A 22,600-nucleotide genomic window follows, 5' to 3' on the forward strand; every position below is an offset into this window, starting at 1 on the left:
AAAAATTAGAACCCACCATATGTTGTAATGTGTAAGGTAAAGTCTACGAGCTTGGAAAGATCGGTTTGTAATTGGATAGAAAATTGGCTAAAAGATAGAATTCAGAGAGTAGTGGTTAATGATTCTTACTCTGAATGGTCTAAGGTTATCAGTGGTGTACCCCAAGGTTCAGTGTTGGGACCTTTACTTTTTAATATCTTTATAAATGATATAGGGTCTGGGATGTCTCCAACTTACAAGCTGATCTCAATGCACTGTTTCATTGGGCAACTATGTGGCAAATGAGGTTTAATGTTGATAAATGCAAAGTTATGCACTTTGGGGCTAAGAATATGCATGCATCATACATACTAGGTGGAGTAGAACTGGGGGACTCCATATCAGAGAAGGATCTGGGTGTTCTGATAGATCTTAAGCTTAATAATAGCATGCAATGCTAAGCTGCTGTTTCTAAAGCAAGCAAAGTTGTTTCTTGTATTAACAGAGGCATGGACTCCAGAGAGCGAGATATAATTTTGCCCCCGTACAAATCATTAGTAAGACCTCATCTGGAATATGCAGTTCAGTTTTGGGCACCAGTTCTTAAAAAGGATATCGGGGAACTGGAGAAAGTGCAGAGAAGAGCAACCAAACTGATAAGAGGCATGGAGGAGCTCAGGTATGAGAAAAGAATAGAGGAACTGAATTTATTCTCTCTTGAGAAGAGGAGATTAAGGGGGGATATGATCAAAATGTATAAATACATAAGGGGTCCATATGGTGAACTTGGTGTTGAGTTATTCACTTTAAGGTCAACACGGAGGACAAGGGGGCACTCTTTACGTCTAGAGGAAAACAGATTTCGTCTCCAAATACAGAAAGGTTTCTTCACTGTAAGAGCTGTGAAAATGTGGAATAGACACCCTCCAGAGGTGGTTCTGGCTAGCTCACTAGATTGCTTTAAAAAAGGCCTGGATTCTCCTAGGTGTACATATATTAATATAAATGGGTACTAACTTTTTTTTTAGGTAAAGTTGATCCAGGGAATATCCGATTGCCTCTCGGGGCATCAGGAAGGAATTTTTTCCCCCTGCTGTAGCAAATTGGATCATGCCTTCCTCTGGATCAACAGCGGGTATAGGATTGCATATATGGGATTGTATGGTTGAGTTTTCAATACTGTTTTTTTTTTTTTTTTTGGTTGAACTTTTGGTTGAACCGGATGGACTTTTTTCAACCTGACTAACGATGTAACTATGTAACTATATATAGATCATTGTCAACAAGGGGAAAGTTTAAAGGCAAACTCCACATCATGACTCCTAGCAGCATTTGGGGGACTGTAAGTGTAACATGTAAGTTACACTAAGTGCTCTTCTCCATCACTGCCCACAGTCTCTTCTGCCATTACTAGAGTTTGAACTGTTAAAGCCATCTAATACAAATCAAATACTAAAGAGCAGAGCATGGCAATCAGAAATATGAACTGAACTGAAGCCAAAGGCTCCATTTACACTTGAGAATGGGGCTGCTTGTGATTATCTGCGGGAGACCCAACGGGAGTTCCCTGTGACTGGCTGGGGGCAGGAGGCCCCATTGAGAGCAATGGGAGGCTGATAGCGCCTGCAGCTCTTCGCTGCAGATCACATGTAATCACTCTTCCAGCAATTACCTGCTGATGATTGACCCTGAACACAGACATTCACACAGCATAACTTTAAAGAAATATAAAAAAAAATGCTGGTTACCATTTTAATGTCTCTTGCACACGCCACTGATGTTTTAACATCATAATTTCTGGATGTAATTTCAGGCGTTTATGTTAGGCGCATTTGCGTGTGCGCATTCACGCATTAGGACTCAAAAATACTGACCCACAATGCATGAATGATCTTTTTATGTGTTTTTTTTGTTGTACTGTTTAATACACAGCACTTGTTTACATGCCTGTGTGCACAGACACAATGAAAACAATGTGCTGAATTTTAGATCAGAAAAAAAAATAAAAAATTGTTGCATGCCTGAAAACTGAGTGTTTTCAGGCAGCAGTGTATAAGAAGCCCAAGTGATTTTTTTATTTGCTTAAAAATCCTTACATTCTCCCCCTGCTTTGTGATGTTTAGGGGAGCTGTGGAGTAATGTTTCACATAATAAACCCTGCCTGTACTGTGTTTGCCGTTCTTCATTATCAGCTATCAACTAGATTTGAACACTGCGCTAACAAAGGGTTAAATATTAATATAGCTTAAGCTGGCCATAGATGGGCTGAAATTCATTCGGTTCAATAGGAAATGTCTGAATTTCAATCCATCTATGGGCAGGCTGGATGTACTAAAGTGGATGTACTAAAGTCTCCCCACTGGCAGAACACAAAAGCTCAAAGTCGTTGATTTTCAAAGAAGCATAGATGGGAATGGGGGCCATTGAAATCAATGGGCTGTGACTTGTCATGCAAGTTTGTCAAAAGTCGCATGGCAAGTCGCACTCGTGGAAATGGAGCCTAAAACTCATTACTCAAATACTCAAAGCCTGAAACTCATTGCTCGTAGTGAGCAATAAAAATTGATCTGTATCCTTCTAAATTTTCAAAAATGTTCCTCTGTACCTTATTTCTTTCATACAATGTGCCGGTCACGTGACCCCCTCTCTCCCTCTCAGGAAAAGCTGCTAGCCTAAACAAGGCTATGAAGACAGGAGGAGATCTTGTTCTGTGAAGGATAGGAGGGATGGGGGAGGGGCTGGGCAGGTCTAGGCATGGCTGTCTAAGAAAGACCAACAACCTTTTCGAGAAGTGAAAGACAGCTTAGCAAATTCAGATAAAGGGAGAAAGTATTGTCGGAGAAGAACAGGAAGAAGCTGATCATTTAGATTAGATAAGACTTTCTAAGCTACACAAGCAGCTAACCAGAAAAATAATAATATCAAATCTAAAGATATTTAACATACTATTAATAGAATAGATTTCATTTTTGACTGCAGTTTCCCTTTAAGCTGCAACCATTATCCAGATTGAATTCTTTTCTGAACAGCCACTCAATCAATTTTACAAGCAGCACAAGGGCTCCCTCCTCCTGTCGCTGCCATTTCTGGGTTCTCTCGTCCCACCGGAGAGCCCAGGGCCACTGCCGGCAGGAATGCTAGCTAACTATATTGATGAAGGAGGAACATCTGTTCCCTGATCATCTCTATGGTGTATGACATTGGAAGCAATGAGGATTTCATTATTTCGGTTTTCGACTATTTGTTTACTATCTGTTACTGGCTAACAAAGCAGCCAATTAATTTCTCGGTTTGATAGGCTGCTTTACAGGGCAGAGGAGGAATCTGGGATTTAGTAGACCCCAGATATCTCCATAAAGAGAGGACCTGTCATGGCCCATGCTATCCCAAGGATGTTTATCCCTTGTGAGAGCAATAAAATTGATAAAAAATATTTAAAGGTACCATGTCAAAAAAATAAATTAAAAGGAAAAGTGTAGCTAAATCTAGCTTCTCCTGGGCATCACAGGAGTGCAGTTTGTTGTGCACTCCTGTGATCTGCTTTCAGCCGACAGCGGACTTAAGCCTGCTGTCAGCTGACATCCCAGAGCCGGTGCAGGCTCTGAAAAGATCCAGAACATATTCAAAAGCCTGTACCTGCAGCTGGCTTTGGCTCTCGGTGACCTGCTGAGAGCCTGAGCCAGCCACCCCCCCCACCTTTTCACAGACCAGCGCCCCAGTGTGCGCTGGAGAGGTAGAGCAGACAGTCAGCGATTAACAGTCACTAGCTCACTGCAGCCTGAAGACTGTTCTCGGTCTTAGAGCTGGCAGCAGTAAGATGCAGCATCGGATTGATGCTGCATCCATCTAAGTGAGTAAATATTAAAATAAATTTATGTAAACTGCGTTTGCACCACACATGTGAGGAGTCATCGTGAATGTCAGAGTGAGAGCAAAAATTCTAGCACTAGACCTCCTATTTAACTGGTAAACTGGTAACATGTAAAGGTTTTTAAGCAACGCCTAGGGATAACTGAATGTACTGTAGTTTGTCACTATTCCATGGGTGTGTGCAATTTCAAAGCGTGATGTGTTAAAGAGATGTATGGGTTTCTGTTTTTTTTAGACTTATACTGTACCTAGGTGGATGCATTATCGGTCTGATGCTGCATCTCTCCCCCAGCGCCTTTACAATGAGAACCGAGCAACTTAACACCACCGATCGCTCAGTTCTCACAACTTTGTGAGAAGAGAGCTGCTGCCTGTCAGTCAGCAGCTCTCTGCTCTGCCCCCTCCTCGCTCACTGGTTTGCTGGGCTGTGGAGGGGGTGGAGCGGCTGGCTCAGCCTCTCAGCGACTCATTGAGTCTCGGTCCAGGGATCTGGTGGATCCCGGCTCTGTGGTTGTGATGACGTGGAGCCTGGACCGGCTTTTGTGACGTCAGCAGAGAGTGGACTTCAGCTGCATATTTTTGATACATAATTGTATAATTGCCCTTAAAATCCCACTTTTAGAGGAGAAAAATTTCCTTACAAGGTTTTTTGTATATAGAACTGCATTCCTGTAAACCATAGGAGAAGTACAGCCAAACAAGCTTTGGCTATACTTCTCCTTTAAGTATCTATTTACTCAGTTAAGCATCATTTTTTATATTTTACAAATAAATTGTGTTTGTGAACACTAAATGACATTAAAGTGTATTTTTTCCCTGAAAATTTGCATTTGATAAAGTGCTGCGCAAATTTTGTGCAACAAAAACAATTGCAACACCTACCATTTTATTCTCTAAGGCCTCTGCCTAATAGTATATATAATGTTTGGGGGTTCGAAGTAATTTTATAGAAAAAAAATGCAGATTTTTACATGAATGTGAGAAGTGTCCGAATTGGCCTGGTTTTGAAGTGGATATTTTTTTGTATGCTGTATGAATGGGGACCCATAACAAATATATAGTGGAGATTTCTCACTTTGACTGCAAAATTGAGAATATGCTTTTATTATGGGGAGTACAAAGCGGTAAAGAGACGTAAGTGTGATTTAGAGATTATATGAATCTGCCCAAATACAGTAACCAACCTTGTGGGTTCTTACTTATCATAAAACTTACCGTTGTTTCCGGCCCCTGTGCTGACGCGGCTGCTCCTCCTGGCTGTTTTTAAAGATCTTTTGGAAGATCGGGTCATACTTTTTGAAAAGCACTGCAGTGACTGTGAAGTTGCGCTCCAGCTTCTTGGTCCTCTCACGAAAATCTGCAGGCAGATTGGCCATGTCCTCCCACTTCTTCATTTTATTGAAAAACTCAATCAAGCTTTGAAAAGAAACACAACCTGTTAGCAGGATTTAGATTCAAAATACTTTATTAATCCCAAAGGGAAATTATTCATTTTAAACATTTATACTAATCCCAAAGGGAAATGATTAGGGCTGCAACTAATGATTATTTTTATAGTTGGCCGATTATTTAGATTAATCGGATAATAACCTTAAGTGCCGGTTCACATTGGTGTGATGCGGGAACACTGCCAATCCGCTGCGGGTTCCCGCATCACACTAGACTCGAAGGCAGTTCACACTGCACATATCGCAGTCCAAACACCCATGCGATCCGATTCTGGTGCGGACCAAAAAAGGGTCCTGTATGGCTGAATATCCATCACACAGACATCGTGATGTCAGCAGTGCTGTGTGAATCACATGCGATTTCTCACATCGCATATGTGTGAACCGGCATTAAAAAGTGTGGTGTATAATTTAGTTAATATGGAAAGTTTAAAAAAAAGGCAATTTATTCTTAACCCCCCTAGCGGGATTCCCGAGTGTGGCTCGGGCTAAATTTTCAGTACCAAAAGCGGTAACCCCGAGCCACACTCAGGATTTCCCCATCCATTACCCCCGCCATCCTCCCCCACCGTCCTGCAGGCATCCTCACACTCTCTCCCCGCTCTGTGCTCAGCCGATGCCGGCACCTGTCTTCCGGTTCCCTTCCCTGCGAGCGTTGCGATGCAGGGGGGTGGAACCGGCGGCAAATTCAAACATGTAAATGCACTAAATGATGATACAAAGCTGTGATCCTAACAGATTACACTGTATCATGCCATTTCACCACAGGATTGCACCTGGTGACTTTTCCAGTGCCCTGCCTGTGCTTTTCCGGTGCTTTGTGCCTGGAAAAGAGAGAACGAGCATGGCGTCCAAAAAGCGTTCTTTTTGTGCAAAGGCGCTTTTAGACGAGCTGGAAAACAGTGACAGCGAAACTGAGTTACTTGAAGAACTGAGCGATAGCGATTCGTGGGAAAATTCGTCATCAGGTACGGAAAGTGACGACAGCAACGATTCTGATGTCTCTTTCTGGCACATAGCTTGTGGAATTTGGTAAGTATATCAAATGATTCTTCAGAATTTCCAACGGAGCGATGTGCCAGAAAAAGACATCAGAATCGTTGCTGTCCTCACTTTCCGTACCCGATGACGAATTTTCCCACGTATCGGTATCGCTCAGTTCTTCAAGTAACTCCGTTTTGCTGTCGATGTTTTCCAGTTTGTCTAAAAAGCGCTTTTGGGCAAAAAGAACGCTTTTTGGACGCCATGGTCATTCTCAATTTTCCAGGCACAAAGAACTGAAAAAGCACAGGCAGGGCACTGGAAAATTCACCAGGTGAAATCCTGTGGTGAAATGGCATGATACAGATCCGTTAGGATCACAGCTTTGTATCATGTCATTTGGTTTATTTACATTTTTGAAATTGCCGCCGGTTCCACCCCCCTGCGTCGCAACGTTCGCAGGGAAGGGAACCTGAAGACAGGTGCCGGCATCGACCGAGCACACAGCAGGAGGACAGCGGGAGGATGGCGGGCGAGGACTGCGGGGGATCGCAGGGGAAGGTGAGTTTTAGGCGCCATGTACATGGGACGTTGTTAAAAGTCCCTTTGAATGCTGGAATTTTTAGGACGTTTGAAACGTCCGTTCGGTCGCGTTTGTACCCGCGTTTAGCGGCGTTTGCGGGCGTTTGCATTTAGAAGCGTTCCTAGAGGTCAAAAAAATTATTCCCCTTTAAAATGGAAAAACGCGAACGCTAAACACGGGTCATCGCGTTCGGACGCGTTCGGACACGTTCAGACGCGTTCGGGCGCGTTTGTGCATTTGAAACGCCGGGAAACACACGTTCGAACGCAAATAATTGCGTTCTAAAAACAGTCCCTGAACGCAACTGCCTGCAAATGACTGTAAACGACCTGGTGTACATGGACAGATAAGATAAAATGTAGATGGGTTCAGGGGCTTCTGAAAAAAACGCCCAACTGCTCCTAAACGGCCATTTCCAGCGTCCCGTGTACATGGAGCCTTAAAATGTAAAACAACAGATTTCCATGCAAAACAATGTACCGCTTTTAGCATAGAAATCCTGACATAATCAGACCGCCAGGGAGGTTAAATATCTATATGCAGTGGTAAATATAAATAACCAACTATATGGTTGGGGAGCAAAATCTCGAATCCACACTGGGAATAGCAGACAGAAGAGATATACTGTATAAACTATTAGAAGTTGAATCTGGTAAATATCATCTGACTCAGAGATCACATTTTTTATTTCAAGAATAAAAAAAAAATGAAAGACTATTTAGCCGATTTTCAGACAGAACTGTAATATATTATGTATGACAGATTCCATTGTCATCGGCCGGTGACATGATAAAAGCTCCCTGCTCCCGCTGTCACTTATGCTGATCATACAAAAACAACGTCTTCCTTCAAGTTTTCATTTTAAGACCGTTCGTTCAATTTTCTAATTGTTTTTTTTTTTTGAAAGGTGTTTATTTATAGATTTTCAAGAACAGTACAGAACAAAAACTCAAAGCAATGTTAATAAAATATATCAGGTTATATACAACGAATCAGTGGAAAACATTGCAGCATAGATAATTCAACAACAGGCCAACGTGGCCTAGGGGAGAGACGGGGGGGACCTCAAAGACAGAGTGTCATAGGAGCCGTAATGGAACAGTGGAACAAGCCTAGCAGGGCATCCTAAGTGGTCCCAGCCCTAAGGTAGACGGGGGGGGGGGGGGGAACAATCAGCCAGGCACGGCTGACACAGACAAAGACACACAATCCCACATACACACTTACACGCACACTCCTTCCCCAACCCTCAACAGTCCAGCCCCCGAGGAGGAACAATCATTATACTACATTCAGGTCATATGATACTTAACTCTCACGGGACCTCCACGGTCTCCGCGGTCTCAGACAAGCTTGAAGGCAGAGGGGTATCCGCCCAGAACGAGTCGTCCTCATCAAGCCAGGGTTGCCAAACTTTAGAGAACTTGTCAGGACATCCTTTACACTTATAGATCAGTTTATAAAGTAGTACATCACCTCGCACAATAACATAGAACTGCTGCACTGTAGGCGGTTCAACACTTTTCCAATGTAACAATATAAGTTTCCTAGCATAGAACAATAGTATGCGGATCAGGGCCCGGGCATGTACACGGTGTACAAAATCATTCAAGACGCCCAACAGGCCAACCTCCGGCGTATGTGGGACCGCAGGTGTAATTTATTGTTAAAAAAAGCGAAAATAGACGTCCAGTAGCACTTAATATGGGGGCAAGACCAGAAGATATGGAGGAGGCCTGCTGCAGGACAACCACATCTAGGACAGGCAGCTCCTGCGGCAACACCCATACGGACCAATTTGTGAGGCGTGTAATGCAGATGATGATTAAATGTAAACTGTATGAATCTGTGGTTAGAACTAATAAGGTCCTGGAAGCACACCTCAGAGGCCTCATCCCACCCCTCCTCTGTCAGCTCAGGAAGCAGTGTGACCCACTTGGGCATGGCCAGTTTAAAAGGATCGGCACTAGCCGCCTGTATGTGATAAGTAAAAGAAGTGTGCTGGAAAATTATAGAAAAGCTGCTACCTTAGAAAAATGTAATGGATGGGTAGCGTGTATCAGGTGCGCTAATCTACTAAATGATATCTCATATATATAAATACAGTGATATGTCAGTATAAATATTGACCAAATAAATACAAAACAATGCAAAATTACTAATACGGAGGACCAAGTACTCTATAAACAAATCAAAAACCAAGTGGTAAATGACATGTGCTCAACAGAAGTGAACATTAATACAAATAAATGTGATGGTGAATCCAAACAGTAAGTCCATAAATGAATATACAGTCCATATAAATCCAACATGCATGTGATGTACTTCAAGGTGCAAACTCAACACAATAGATAGGTGCAGCAAAGACCTCCACCGTGAACGAATAAGCCCCTTACCAGATGAAATAATACAAGGGCGTTTGTATTATCAGATCCAATAGTATAGTGTAGCCAAGGGAAGGTAGAGAAAGCCCCCAAACACGTCTCTCAAATCAAGAGGGAGTAGGTCAGCCTCTTACCAGAATTTTAATATATCTGTGCAAGAAAATCCGCCTATATGGAATGCCTCTTCAGTTTTCCCAGGGTCTTAGGATCTGTATTGCTCTGGATGGTCCTCTCCAAGATGGCGGGTCTAGAGGACTGAGGAAGGAGCGCATGCTCCGACAACGCGTCGCCTACGTCATCACGCCCCACGCTCTACGCCCAACCCGGAAGTCCGCCGCCGGAGGCGCTGCAGGTGTCCCCTGGGTCCGGATATCGCTGACTCTCGCAGTCAGACACGGATTCGTTTAGAGCACATCAGTCCCTCTTCAAACATTCTTACTTTATATTTATTTTTATTATTATTTTTTATTTGTTATTGTTATTATTTCTATTTTTACATTTATTTTTATATTTATTTTTATTTTTTCCCAGTTTAATTTGTATCATTTTTATTAATTTTTCCCTTCATCATTTTTTGCCATCATTAGGATTGGTTCTAGATACATTACTTTTTACCAGTAGGTCTCCAATTAGCATGTATGTTATTTTATTTGCATCCTTTTGTATTGCACTATATGACCACATCTATTTATATTCTTTGTATATATCTAATATCATCCACGATCAGTTACTAGGTCCCATTGCCGTTCAGGTGTCCTTAGTTAGGTATGCGTCACATTGGACTCTTCTTAGGACCCTGCGGCAGCCGAGTGTTCCTCCCCTATATAATGCCCCTCTCCAAGATGGCGGGTCTAGAGGCCTGAGGAAGGAGCGCATGCTCCGACAACGCGTCGCCTACATCATCACGCCCCACGCTCTACGCCCAACCCGGAAGTCCGCCGCCGGAGGCGCTGCAGGTGTCCCCTGGGTCCGGATATCGCTGACTCTCGCAGTCAGACACGGATTCGTTTGGAGCACATCAGTCCCTCTTCAAACATTCTTCTCACTGACCACCAATGTAAGGGGACATTCTTCTCACTGACCACCAATGTAAGGGGCATTCTTCTCACTGACCACCAATGTAAGGGGCATTCTTCTCACTGACCACCAATGTTAGAGACATTCTTCTCACTGACCACCAATGTAAGAAACATTCTTCTCACTGACCACCAATGTAAGGGACATTCTTCTCACTGACCACCAATGTTAGAGACATTCTTCTCACTGACCACCAATGTAAGGGACATTCTTCTCACTGACCACCAATGTAAGGGGCATTCTTCTCACTGACCACCAATGTAAGAAACATTTTTCTCACTGACCACCAATGTAAGGAAACCTTTTTCTCAGTGACCATCAATGTAAGGAGACATTCCTCTCACTGACCACCAATGTAAGGAGACTTTCCTCTCACTGACCACCAATGTAAGGAGACTTTCCTCTCACTGACCACCAATGTAAGGAGACATTTTTCTCAGTGACCACCAATGTAAGGAGACATTCTTCTCGCTGACCACCAATGTAAGGAGACATTCTTCTCACTGACCACCAATGTAAGGAGACATTTTTCTCAGTGACCACCAATGTAAGGAGACATTTTCTCAGTGACCACCAATGTAAGGAGACATTCTTCTCGCTGACCACCAGTACAAGAGACATTCTTCCCACTGACCACCAATGTAAAGAACATTCTTCCCACTGACCACCAATGTAAAGAACATTCTTCCCACTGACCACCAATGTAAGGAACATTCTTCTCACTGGCCACCAATGTTAGAGACATTCTTCTCACTGGACACCAATGTAAGGGGCATTCTTCTCACTGACCACCAATGTAAGGAGACATTCTTCTCACTGGCCACCAATGTAAGGGGACATTCTTCTCACTGGCCACCAATGTAAGAGACATTTTTCTCACTGGCCACCAATGTAAGGGGACATTCTTCTCACTGGACACCAATGTAAGGGGCATTCTTCTCACTGACCACCAATGTAAGGGGCATTCTTCTCACTGGCCACCAATGTAAGGGGACATTCTTCTCACTGACCACCAATGTAAGGGGCATTCTTCTCACTGGCCACCAATGTAAGGGGACATTCTTCCCACTGACCACCAATGTAAGGGGCATTTTTCTCACTGGCCACCAATGTAAGGGGACATTTTTCCCCATATATATATATAACACTGATCTCTGTAAACTGAGTGCTGATAACTATAAAACTGATATCTGTACTACAATGAGTGCTACTCCTTATATATAACATTGATATCTGTAGACTGAGGGTCACACAGTCTACATATATCAGTGTGCACTCAGTGTACTAGTGAATAGCACCTGTTAGATGGGCACTGGGCAAGAAGGAACACTCATGCAGCCTGGCTTGTAATTATAGACACAAACTAAACTGCTGTGATTACACTAAACTATGTGAACAGGGCAGCCATCAGAAATTTTGAGGTCCCTTACATAGTTTTAGGTCTGCCCCCCCCCCCCCCCGTGCCTGACCACCTACATCTCCCAGGGCCTGCCCACTGGCCATTCCCCAAATCCACTCACTGGGCAGAGGTGTACACAACATTTGCAGTTTGGGGGCTGTAAAGCCCCATATTTGATCCCTATCACCCCCCCCCCCCCATCACACCCTCTTTAACTGCTGTGGCCAAGAGTGTACACAGGAGTGTCGCAGCTGCAGCAGAAATTATACACAATGTCACACAGGTGTAGCGCCTGCCAAGTGTGACACATTCAAGTGAATGGGGCCACTCTGCAAACGCCCTGCAACTGTGTGCATGCTCGTGTGGACCCAAAGGGTTAAAGCAGGTGGTGAGGAGGTGATAAAACAACCCCTCTCCACCTCCTTTACCCCCTTGGTCGCTGTACTGCACGAGGTTGCAGAGCGCTTGCTCCTCACTTGAATGGGTCACACTTGGCAGGTGCTACACCTGTTAAGTGTGACAGGGTGATTAATTCCTGCTGCGGCATGTGTACACCCCTGGTGACTGCAGTTAAAGAGGGTGCAGTTGGGGGCTGGTAAAAACAGGGCTCAACTATGGTGTTTTCACTGCCCCCAAACTGTAAATGTAAGCAAGTCCTTAATGTCCTGAGCCCCTTATGATAGTTACTTTTTAGGGGACCCATGGGATGAAGACAGAGAGAGACCCTGGAGGAGAGGACACCGTTGGAGGAGGACAGAGGGAAGCAGTGGGAGAAGGACAGAGGGACGCCGTGGGAGGACAGAGAGAGACCCCTGGAGGACAGAGGGACCCTGTGGAAGGAGGACTGAGGGACCCCATGGAAGGAGGACTGAGGGACCAAGTGGAAGGAGGACTGAGAGGGACGCGGCATCTTTTAATTTGGGGGAGAGGGGGGTAAGAGGATATGTATTGGGGGATTCTCTGGGAGGGGAGGGGAGAAACCCCCCCCCCCCCCCACTAGGAGAAGTCCTCTCTCCTCCCAAAGCACTCCCTAGCACATATCCTCTAATCACCCCCATCACTCCACTATGTGTGAATCCGTGCTACTTCCCCCCCTCCCTCCCCTTCCAGGTTATGGTGCTCTCTCCTCCACTGTATCTATGAACTATACACAGACCCAGATCATCAGTGGGGCTCTCACAGTGAAATCTCCCTCCTGGGCTCCTCCTCCTGTCTGTGTACATCAGAAAATTGGAGCGGAGCAGGGGGAGAAGGATCCTCGCTGAACTGTGTGCGGCTGCCAATGGGGGGGGGGGGGGGTGTGCGTTGTCACAGGAGGACAATAGCTGCGTGTGGGACTTCGGGCGGCAGGTGTCCTGTGTGCCCCCCCTTTGGCAGCCCTGTGTGTGATAGTACACTGACCTGCTGCTGCACACAAGGCTCCGCGATGACTTTGCTGTGTCTGCACTCTGCAGCTTCCAGCTCTCTCACCGGCTGTCCCACATGGCAGGGATGTATACTGTGGCCCCTACCCCTTCCGGGGCGGACTGACTCTCTCATGGGGCCCCCCCTGACCCCGGGCCCTCATGCAGTGCCCGAATGATCAGTCCGCCCCTGGGGTGCAGTACGCATGCTGCAACTTTGGTGTCCTGTTTCAAAAGAGCACCAAAAATGCATCTCCCATTGAAATCAATCAAAACCCGTAAAAAATTTGCTTTTGGTGCCTTTTTGTGAGTCAAATGTCCATGTTTCATAGGTCCATACTGGGAGTCAGGCAATCAAAAAATGCACCAAAAAAAATGCGATATGCATTTTTGAAAAAAACATACTATATTTTTAGGCACACCAATCTGATAGGGCCCTAAAAGATAAAACAAATGCAGCCACCACAGCTAAGAATTGATGAGCTGCAATATAATAAATGTTTGCTTTTGAGTTTAATACCTCTTTAAACACGACTCCCGTCTTTCACCATGGCAAACAATCCCTACAGCACATTTTGTTTAGGTCATCGTTGGCTGTGCTTGTCAGCCTCAGTCTGCTCTTGCTTTGTAGACACTCACATTTGAGTTTCAGTGGTTCCAATGGCTTGATGAAGTGGATTATATTAGCTGCACTGAATAAGTGAACCTGGGATTCAGAAATAGCAGAGTCACAGAGAATTAATGTACCCTTAAACTTAAAAAGAAGTCCTGTAATATGTTTACTGAATCTGGGTACTAAACAAGTAGTGAGAGGTGTGCGAGAAAAAAAAGAAAGCCTCATGGTCACCGGCCAGCACCAGTTTAATTCAGCATTCTGACAGCAGGACCTGCTACTGTCAGAATACACTGATCAGTGGCTGCAGCAGCTGACTGATGGAAAATCTTCCAATTTGTCCCTTCGAAAGAAGTCAATTAAACAATCAAATTCTTTCAAGTGGGGAAGCCCACCCACTGATTGAAATCCCTACTGGATCGGCTGAATTTTGATCAGTGTATGGCCAGCCTAAAGGAGCAGTATGGTCAAAGATATTTTGTCCGTACTTATCTTGTGGTTCACAGAAGCACATTTATATCCGCATTCCAGTGACCCAGATTTATTGGGCTAAAGTCCACTGTTGGCTGACATCACAGAGCTGATCCAAGCTCTGCAGAGATCCTGACAATAATGTTAGGATCCGCTCAGCTGCCTGACTGGCAGGTGGCTCAGGCTTTCGGTACTGAGAGCCTTAGCCGGCCGATCCCACCCCCTTTACAGCGTGACACGACAGTGAGCATTGTAGGGGCAGAGAAATGAGTGATCAGCAGTCTATGATGGCTCAGTTCTCAGTGTATAGGCAGCCATTTAAGTGAGTAGGAATGTTTATTCTAGACTCCCACGCTTCTCTTTTAACCACTTGCCGACCGCCACCCGACTATATACAGCGGCGGTCAGCCCCTCACAGGCCGGTACGTCACTAGCCTGTGAGCCAATAGGGGGCGAGCGCGCAGGCCGGAGAGGCGCTCCCGCCCCCGCTCGTTCCCTAAGCAGCCCGCGCGTGTGACCGGCGGACCCGATGTCCGCCGGTCACTCGCAATCGTCGGATACAGCGGGAGAAAGGCAGGAGGCTAATGTAAACAAAGCCAACTGTCTTTCTCCCCTGTGTAAAAGCACAGATCAAACGGTCCTGCTATGTAGGACCGTTGATCTCTGCTGTTACACACACAGCCACATCCAATCACAGTTAGAAGCACGCCCCTAGGGACACACTTAACCCCTCCCTCTCCAATAAAGTTAACCCCTTCCCTCTCAGTGTCATTTTTACAGTAACAGTGCATATGTATAGCACTGATTACTGTAGTAATGTCACTGGTACCCCCAAAAGTGTCAAAAATGTCAGTCAAGGGTCCGATCTGTCCGCCACAATTTCGCAGTCCCGCAAAAAAAAATTGCAGATCGCCGCCATTACTCATTAAAAAAAAAAACAATAAAAATGACAAAAATCTTTCCCTTAGTTAGTAAACGCAATAACTTTTGCGTAAACCAATCAAAATACGCTTTTTGCGATTTTTTTTACCAAACATATGTAGCAGAAAACAAATTGGCCTAAAATGTTAAAAAATTTAGATTTTTACATTTTTTTGGGGGGGAATTTCATATAAAAAAATTTGAAAAATATTGTTATTTTTGCAAAATTGTCGCTCTTTCTTTGTTTATAGCGCATGATCAAAAAATCGCACAGGTGATCAAATACCACCAAAAGAAAGCTCTGTTTGTGGGAAAAGAAGGACATCAATTTCATTTGGGTACAGTGTCGCACGACCGCGCAATTGTTTGTTAAAATCACGCAGTGCCGAATCGCAAAATAGGCCCTGGTCAGGAAGGGGGTGAAATCTTCCGGGGCTTAAGTGGTTAAGCTTACAGTGGACCAATATTTTAACAAAAACCTTTTTCAAGTTCTGTCTTCCACTTTACTTCAATGTTCTCTGATATCAGTGGTGCCAGCAAATTCTCTGTAAATTGTTGAAAATACTGTCAATGCCAACTGTTACTGAGCTGGGTCCTAGACAATTCAGTATTCTAACATGCTTATTAATTAATAGTGAAGAAGGGGCAACACTGGAATCACCATGTGGTTTCTCTGAAGGGCCCTACTGTTCTTAGAATATGCATGAAATGACATAGGTTGCACAGGCAGTATCTCTATTTCTTGTAATGAGTGTAATGACAGCAGCTCTATAAATAGCAAAAATTATCTAGCTTATTCCATTAGGACTGTGAAGGGTCCTAATAGCCACCGTGTCCAGCCGGAAATTATAATTTTAGCTAGGACACTGAAATCATTGTCCTTTTGAAACTTTAAGTTTTTTTTAAGATGAATTCTAGGTATAGCAATTCTTGCATAGTTACATTGCTCCAGCTTGAAGTATGTATGAGCCAATGAATGCAAAGCGTTCTCTGATTGGATGAGGTGGAGAGGTGACATCTAAATCTCCACATCATCAAATCAGAGAACACTTTGCATTCACTGAGAAAATGGAAAGTGTAGTCTGAATGGCACCAGTGACGAGTAAATGACCTCCTTTGTTGAGTAAGCAGCATTGCAGACGCTTAGCACGAGACCGAGCAGCTTGCAGCAATCACTGTAATACCAGTGCGCACTATGTGTTTTTGTGTTTTCCAGCTTCTGTAGGGATCCCATGGGTATGGCACATACATACCTACATTGGTCCAAGTCGCAGCAAGTAACTATGTATACATTGCCATATGTGGAATTTAGCTCATATTCAAGGTGTAACATGTAACTTGTTATGAATGCACCGGCCTCCGCACCTTCCCGATCCCCGCTGTGCCAGCTGGGGGGGGGGGGGGGGGGAGTTCTTCTTCTACACCCGCTAGCCAAAAGACCCACCACTGAAAGTTTGGAGGGGCTGGGGGGGGAACCTGCGGGTCCCACCATCCCAGGGAGGGGCCCACGTTCACCCCAAAACCCTCCAGTAGAGAGGAGACAGCTACTTACCATACCAGGAACAGGGTGGGCACCGCTCCGGACAGACCACCGCTCCATCAGAATGTGGGTGGCAGTCGGCCAAGAGGAATGCTGCGACTCAGGCTGAGGCCAGGTCGTATGTGCCCTGGCGAGACGTTTAACTCGCATGCCAGCCCCCGTCCAGTGGGGCTATGTTGCGGCCGACCTAGCGCGGAGTTGAGACCTGCGCGTGCTCGCTGGACAGACTGGGGGAGCCCTCTGGATCTAGATTATTTAGTCCATCGCCCAGTCTAACAAATGATTGTAGATTCTCACAGGAACAAAATTCTATTTAAAGAGAAAAAAAATCGCCAGGACAAGAGATACCAGCAAAGAACTAGGTCCTTACTCCTGACTAGGCAGCAAAACAAAATGAGTGCCTGTAGCGGAGTTTGGTGTATACCCCCTGGGATTGTCCATAGGCGTAGTCAAGCTTGTTCACCTTTTTAGTGATGTAACACCATAACATCAACCCCTTAGTAAGTCTCACAACTTTGGTGAACGGTGAAAATGTAAAGTAGAGCTCCAGTCCAATTCTAACTAAGCCTAAATCTGCTCCCACCCCCATTCTAAGCCCCCATTCTAAATACCCTGTGAAAGGTAAGATGTCTATACTTACCTATTTTGAGGGCGCTCTGGTCCAGTCACATGATCACTCCAGCAGCTGGCTCCAGTGAAGAGGAGAGATCGCCAACAATGGCTTCATTGCCAATGCCATGACCTCACCCATAGGCTAACTATGGGGTATCTGTTGTCGGCTGTCCCCATTGAAGCTGCCACTGGAAGCCAATGGAGTGCCCTCAGAATATGCTCCATGTTATGATATGCTCCATTGGGATATCTGTCAGGACACTTTACGGTACTACGGCCTTCATAGCTTGATATCTCAATTTCTTGGACTGGTCCGTTTGGTATACATTTGGATTGGGGGGCTCCCATATGGGGTTAATAAACCCCCCCCCCCTTTGTTTTCATCTTTTCTTCTGTACATTACATTTTTGGGCTTGGCCCTGAACATATGGTTATCTTGATATCAGCATTGGTCTGCCAATTTTAGTGCAAATTTCAAGATACTATTACTTACCTATGACACTGTTTGGATGATTTTTTGCTAAGTATACTGTTCCATTAAAAAGGCTTTTTCTATATACATGTTTAATTGGATTCTGAAGAAGCTCAACATTTGTGAGCGAAACGCGTAGATTCACAGCAAGATCATATGGTCCATTTATAGGCCATGTGATGCACTTTATGAATATATGGTGTTACCTTTATGACTGTTTCCTTTTTATATATACTTTTTTGTATTTGGACTAAATATGGAATAATCTCTTTTAACTCATTTTGCTATTTATATTTTGGGCACATTTAAATCTCCATATCCAGGGTTGGTATATACACCCTATTCTTTCTCCCTTCCCCTTCCCCTTTCCTTTGCCTTTTCCCCTTCCATCCCCATTTATTATTTTCATTTTCCCACCATATCTAGTTATATATACCCAATTTTACATTTTAGAGGGGGCGGTGCCATTCAATTCTCATATGCCCTCACAATAGGTAAGTATACACATCTTCCCTTTACAAGGTATATATAATAAGCTTAGGAATGCAGGTGGGGCAGGTTTAAGTATAGTTAGCATTTGACTGGTCTTGTACATTAAATACCCTAGGGATTTATACTACATCTGGAAGAGGGAAAGAGAATGATGCAAAAACATGAAAAGTCTCAAAATGTTTCTGTCTTTTTGTTTCACCGGTCAGTGTAGATGAAGTGTTTTATTTGCTGTGTAATCTTTATTCATTACCTTAATTCTGAGGAGGTGAGGATTCGAGTGAGCGAAACATAATTTCCTTCCACTGTCCCTCTGCCCACTGTTGGCACCGATTGTCTGCAGGCTACATATAGTGCACAAGCCAGCCAGTGCAAGGCATTTCCCTGTAAGACAAGAAACATATAATTACATGAATATACATTACTCCGGGGAGGGGGGGGGGCAAATTAAAGCAGTATTAAACCCAAAAGAGAAACATTATGCTGCAGTTTACCAATTCTTAGATGTGGGTTGAATGAAAAAAAAAAAAATCTAGTGCAAGGGAGTCCAAACTTTTGACCTTCCTGGGCCTCATTGGAAGAGGAGGAATGGTCTTGGGCTACACATAAAATACACAAACAATAAGGAGAGCTGATGAGAAAAAGTCAGGCAGATCACAAGTTAAAGTGTTACTAAACCCAGGAGCCTCCATTCACTATATCTGGTCACCCACAGTACACAGAATATAGAAATGCAATTATTTTAGTAAATATAAACTGCTAAATACTTTTCTCATCAGCAGTATAGAGCAGTCTTGTCACTTCTATCTGTGTCTGGTTAAAGCTTGTATGAGGAGTTTTCATTCTACATTGACTGTCCTTTGAGGCTGCAGGACCCCTGGCCCTCTGTCTGGATAGTGCTGATTGGCCCTATGCTGATCACAGGAATTCATTTTTTCCCCTGCTATAGCAAATTGGATCATGCTTTGCTGGGTTTTTTTGCCATCTATTGGATCAAATGTGGGTATAGGATTTTGTATATGGGATTCTATGGTTGTGTTTTTTTTATTGGTTGAACTAGATGGGCTTGTGTCTTTTTTCAACCTAAATAACTATGTAACTATGATCACATGCACCCAAACTTTCTAGCAATACGCATTAAACTGAGCATGTGCAGAATGAATGCCCACAAGGCTCTGTACTATCAGGAGATGGACTGGGGACAGTGGAAGAAGGGGAGGATCAGAGAAGACAGGATCAAACGGCCTTTTTACACAATGCAGAGGATTAACCCCTGAGGTTCCACAGTGAGTAGAACAAGCATGCTTTACTGCATATACAGACTGATTTTACTGTTGTGGGTTTAGGCCCCTTTCACACTTGTATGACCTGAAAGTCGAGCAACTTCGACCCGACTTGAAGTAATGCCTGTTTAATCTTGAGGTCTATGCACCCCAAGTTGCATCAAAGTCGGACCAAAGTAGTGCAGGGACTATTTTGAAGTCGCTGAGATTTGAAGTTACACAGATATGAATGGTACTTATTGGAAATCATGGGGTACAACTTGTCATGCAACTTTGCAGTCCCAAGTCACAGGACAAGTCGAACAAGTGAGAAAGGGGTCTTAGTAACACTTTAACAATCACTGATATAGATTGTCCTGCGATTTGGGACTTACTTTGGTCCAACTTTGATACGTTTTGAGGTCCATAGACATAGGCATTGCTATGTCCACTTAAAGAGGAAACAGACTCAGACAGACGTCTCCTCCAGTGTAGAAGCAAATGGTCCCGTCACCATGATGACATGTTTCGCGCTCTGCGCTTTGTCAAAGTCCACTGTACCGTTTGCTTCTACACTGGAGGAGCCGTCTGTCTGTTCCCTCTTCCTGTTGTTTGAGCGCGGGGGACTGATGTCATCACCTGCACCCCCGCTGTCCCCTCTCAGCTGCTTGTGGATGTTCACCACACCGGTCCACCTCCCGGGGTATACGGCACTTCTACCGCTCGGATCATCATCACAGCTGAGGCACGGGTGCCTGCTCTATATGGACACGGCTACAGACAAAGTTATGCAAGACCTAACAGCAGTGGGGAAAGTACACGGGCTTAGCCTGTCATTCTCATAAGTGGTATTTCAATATTGTCTTATTGATGTTTTATCGTTCTTTTCATTAAACTGGATTTATTTGGATCTTTCTCTGGAGTGGTGCTTCATTCAGGATACATTTACTTGCATTTGCTTCATCATTTATTTGTTACTCCACATGATAGCCTCAACCAGAAGTGCTCCCCTTTCTTCCAGTTCTAATATTAAGGCTTACCTGTAGGTAAAATGAATAACTCCTAAACGTGCAGCATTTAGGAGATATTCACTCTGCATGCAGCTGCTGACGTCGCGGTACGTGCGCTCTAAAGGTCCAGCATAGCGTGCCGGTGTTCTATCAGAATACTGCTACTTATCAGATTTTGCAACCAGATGTGACGTTTGGACGAGAAAGACTAAAGCAGGCCATAGACGATTCGAATTTCGTACGATTTATCGTTCGATAAACGAAAGCGGCACTCGTGCACATCATCGAGTGTACCATCAATGTGAGCCGAAAATCGTACGACAAAACACTATTTTTTGTGCCTTTTAACCACATCTCTACCGGACACACTCCCTACTGTTCTGTGTTTTGTTAGGCGAAATCATACAACTCCCCCACTAATGATACGAAATTCGGCCGATTTTCGCAAAAAAACCCAACATGTTGGATATGTGAATTTTTGCTGTCGTACGAAAATCGAATGTTTTACATACCACACTAACGATACGAAAATCATTCGATAACACTGCCATTTACGATTTTCGAACGAAATTCAAATCGTCTATGGCCTGCCTTAATGTGACAGAACATAAAGCAGCGGCAGACATCTTCTTACACCCATGCAAGTCATGTATTTTACATTTATTTTAGCAGTAAACTGACCTTATATACTGAAATAGATTATTTCACTGCGACTGAGTAAAATAGTCTATTTCATGATATAATCAGTTTGTAGCTGAGCAGTGCGGGGTGAACCAACATGGCCGTCGCCACCTTCTACCTGCAGGTTTCTCGCTATACTTACTAGAATACAATAATAATAGAAATGTAATACTGTGATTCAGTATATACTGTAAGGTGAGTTTACTGCTAAAATAAATGGGTGTAAGAAGATGTCCGCCACTGCTTCGTAGGGAACCTTGAAGAATATCTTCTTTTCTTCTATATTCTCTCTCTTATATACATGATATTGACATACAGTAGTACCAATGGATCCGCCTATGGACCTTTGGTGCTTATGATACTATGATATGATACATATAAATCCCTTAACAGCCCATTCCCACTGCCGCGACAGGATTTTGTGGGGCGACCTCGGCGTGACTTGCACGGACTTCATATAATTGAAGTCAATGCAAGTCGCCTCCAGGTCGCCCCAAAGTAGTACAGGACCCTTTTTCTAAGTCGGAGCGACTTGTGTCGCTCCTATTAGTACGGGTCCTGTACTATTCAATGGCGAGCGACCGTCCGCGACTTGTCAGGCGACCAAGTCGTCTGACAAGTCGCACTAGTGTGAATGGACCCTAAACGCATGTAAACTCATAAGTATGTATATATTTGGCGGAATTTTTTACCTTTTCCTCCTTTCTCCATTTAAAAGCACATATTTTCTATGTCTCCTTTAGCCCAATGCAGCGCAGACCTATGGAATAGATATACCCTGCTCTCTAGTGGTATGCTCTACCCTATCCTGTGGCCACTGCTCCTCTTTTTGAAATCTTCAAGTCTATAATCGTTGATATTCTGTCTAAGAGGTACATACCTTTTCTATTATTATTACACTTCCCCATTTTCAACATATTTTGTTTGAATATGTGAAACCTCTTTTCTTTTTTTTCTTTTTTTCTCTGGTATAAATATATATTCTTTCTGAGCAAGTCTATGCATCTTTACTCAATACCGGCTCCCGCAATCCCCCCCGGAAAGCTACGGCCCTTGCATGCCTTTTAGTTCACTCTATGGGGTGTGTGAATTTCCTGGTGAATATATACTGGTGTAGAGGTGCTGGGTTCACATGGCGGAGTGTTCACATTTGTCAATGCTGTGTAAATTTTGTATCCAACACTGTATTTACGCTTTAATGTAGAACCTATATGACAAAATCTACTACAGTTATCCGCCCCTGAGGAAGCAACGGGGAAACATGTTGGGCGCTGTTTATGGATATTAGCCGTTATTTTGGCCTAGTCATTTAAGGTTATTGTGACCAGTGTTGGGGGTAACTAGTTACAATGTAACGGATTACAGTAACTACGTTACTTTTTTTTGGTAACGTAGTAATGTAACG

General features: G+C 44.0%; 1 protein-coding gene across 1 annotated transcript in view; it reads right to left on the bottom strand.

Moving 5' to 3' along the window:
- The window catches only part of RBL2 (RB transcriptional corepressor like 2), a 172,251-nt gene that overhangs the window by 126,395 nt on the left and 23,256 nt on the right, over positions 1–22,600 (bottom strand). Inside the window, exons 2-3 of the mRNA XM_082270915.1 lie at positions 18,496–18,626; positions 5,065–5,265 (exon numbers count right to left, since the gene is read on the bottom strand). Coding sequence (XP_082127041.1) covers positions 5,065–5,265; positions 18,496–18,626 — 332 coding nt within the window. The remainder of the gene's footprint in view (positions 1–5,064; positions 5,266–18,495; positions 18,627–22,600) is intronic.

The sequence above is a fragment of the Pelophylax lessonae genome, assembly GCF_965119305.1.
Source record: "Pelophylax lessonae genome assembly, chromosome: 10".
In the NCBI taxonomy this organism is placed as follows: Eukaryota; Metazoa; Chordata; class Amphibia; order Anura; family Ranidae; genus Pelophylax; species Pelophylax lessonae.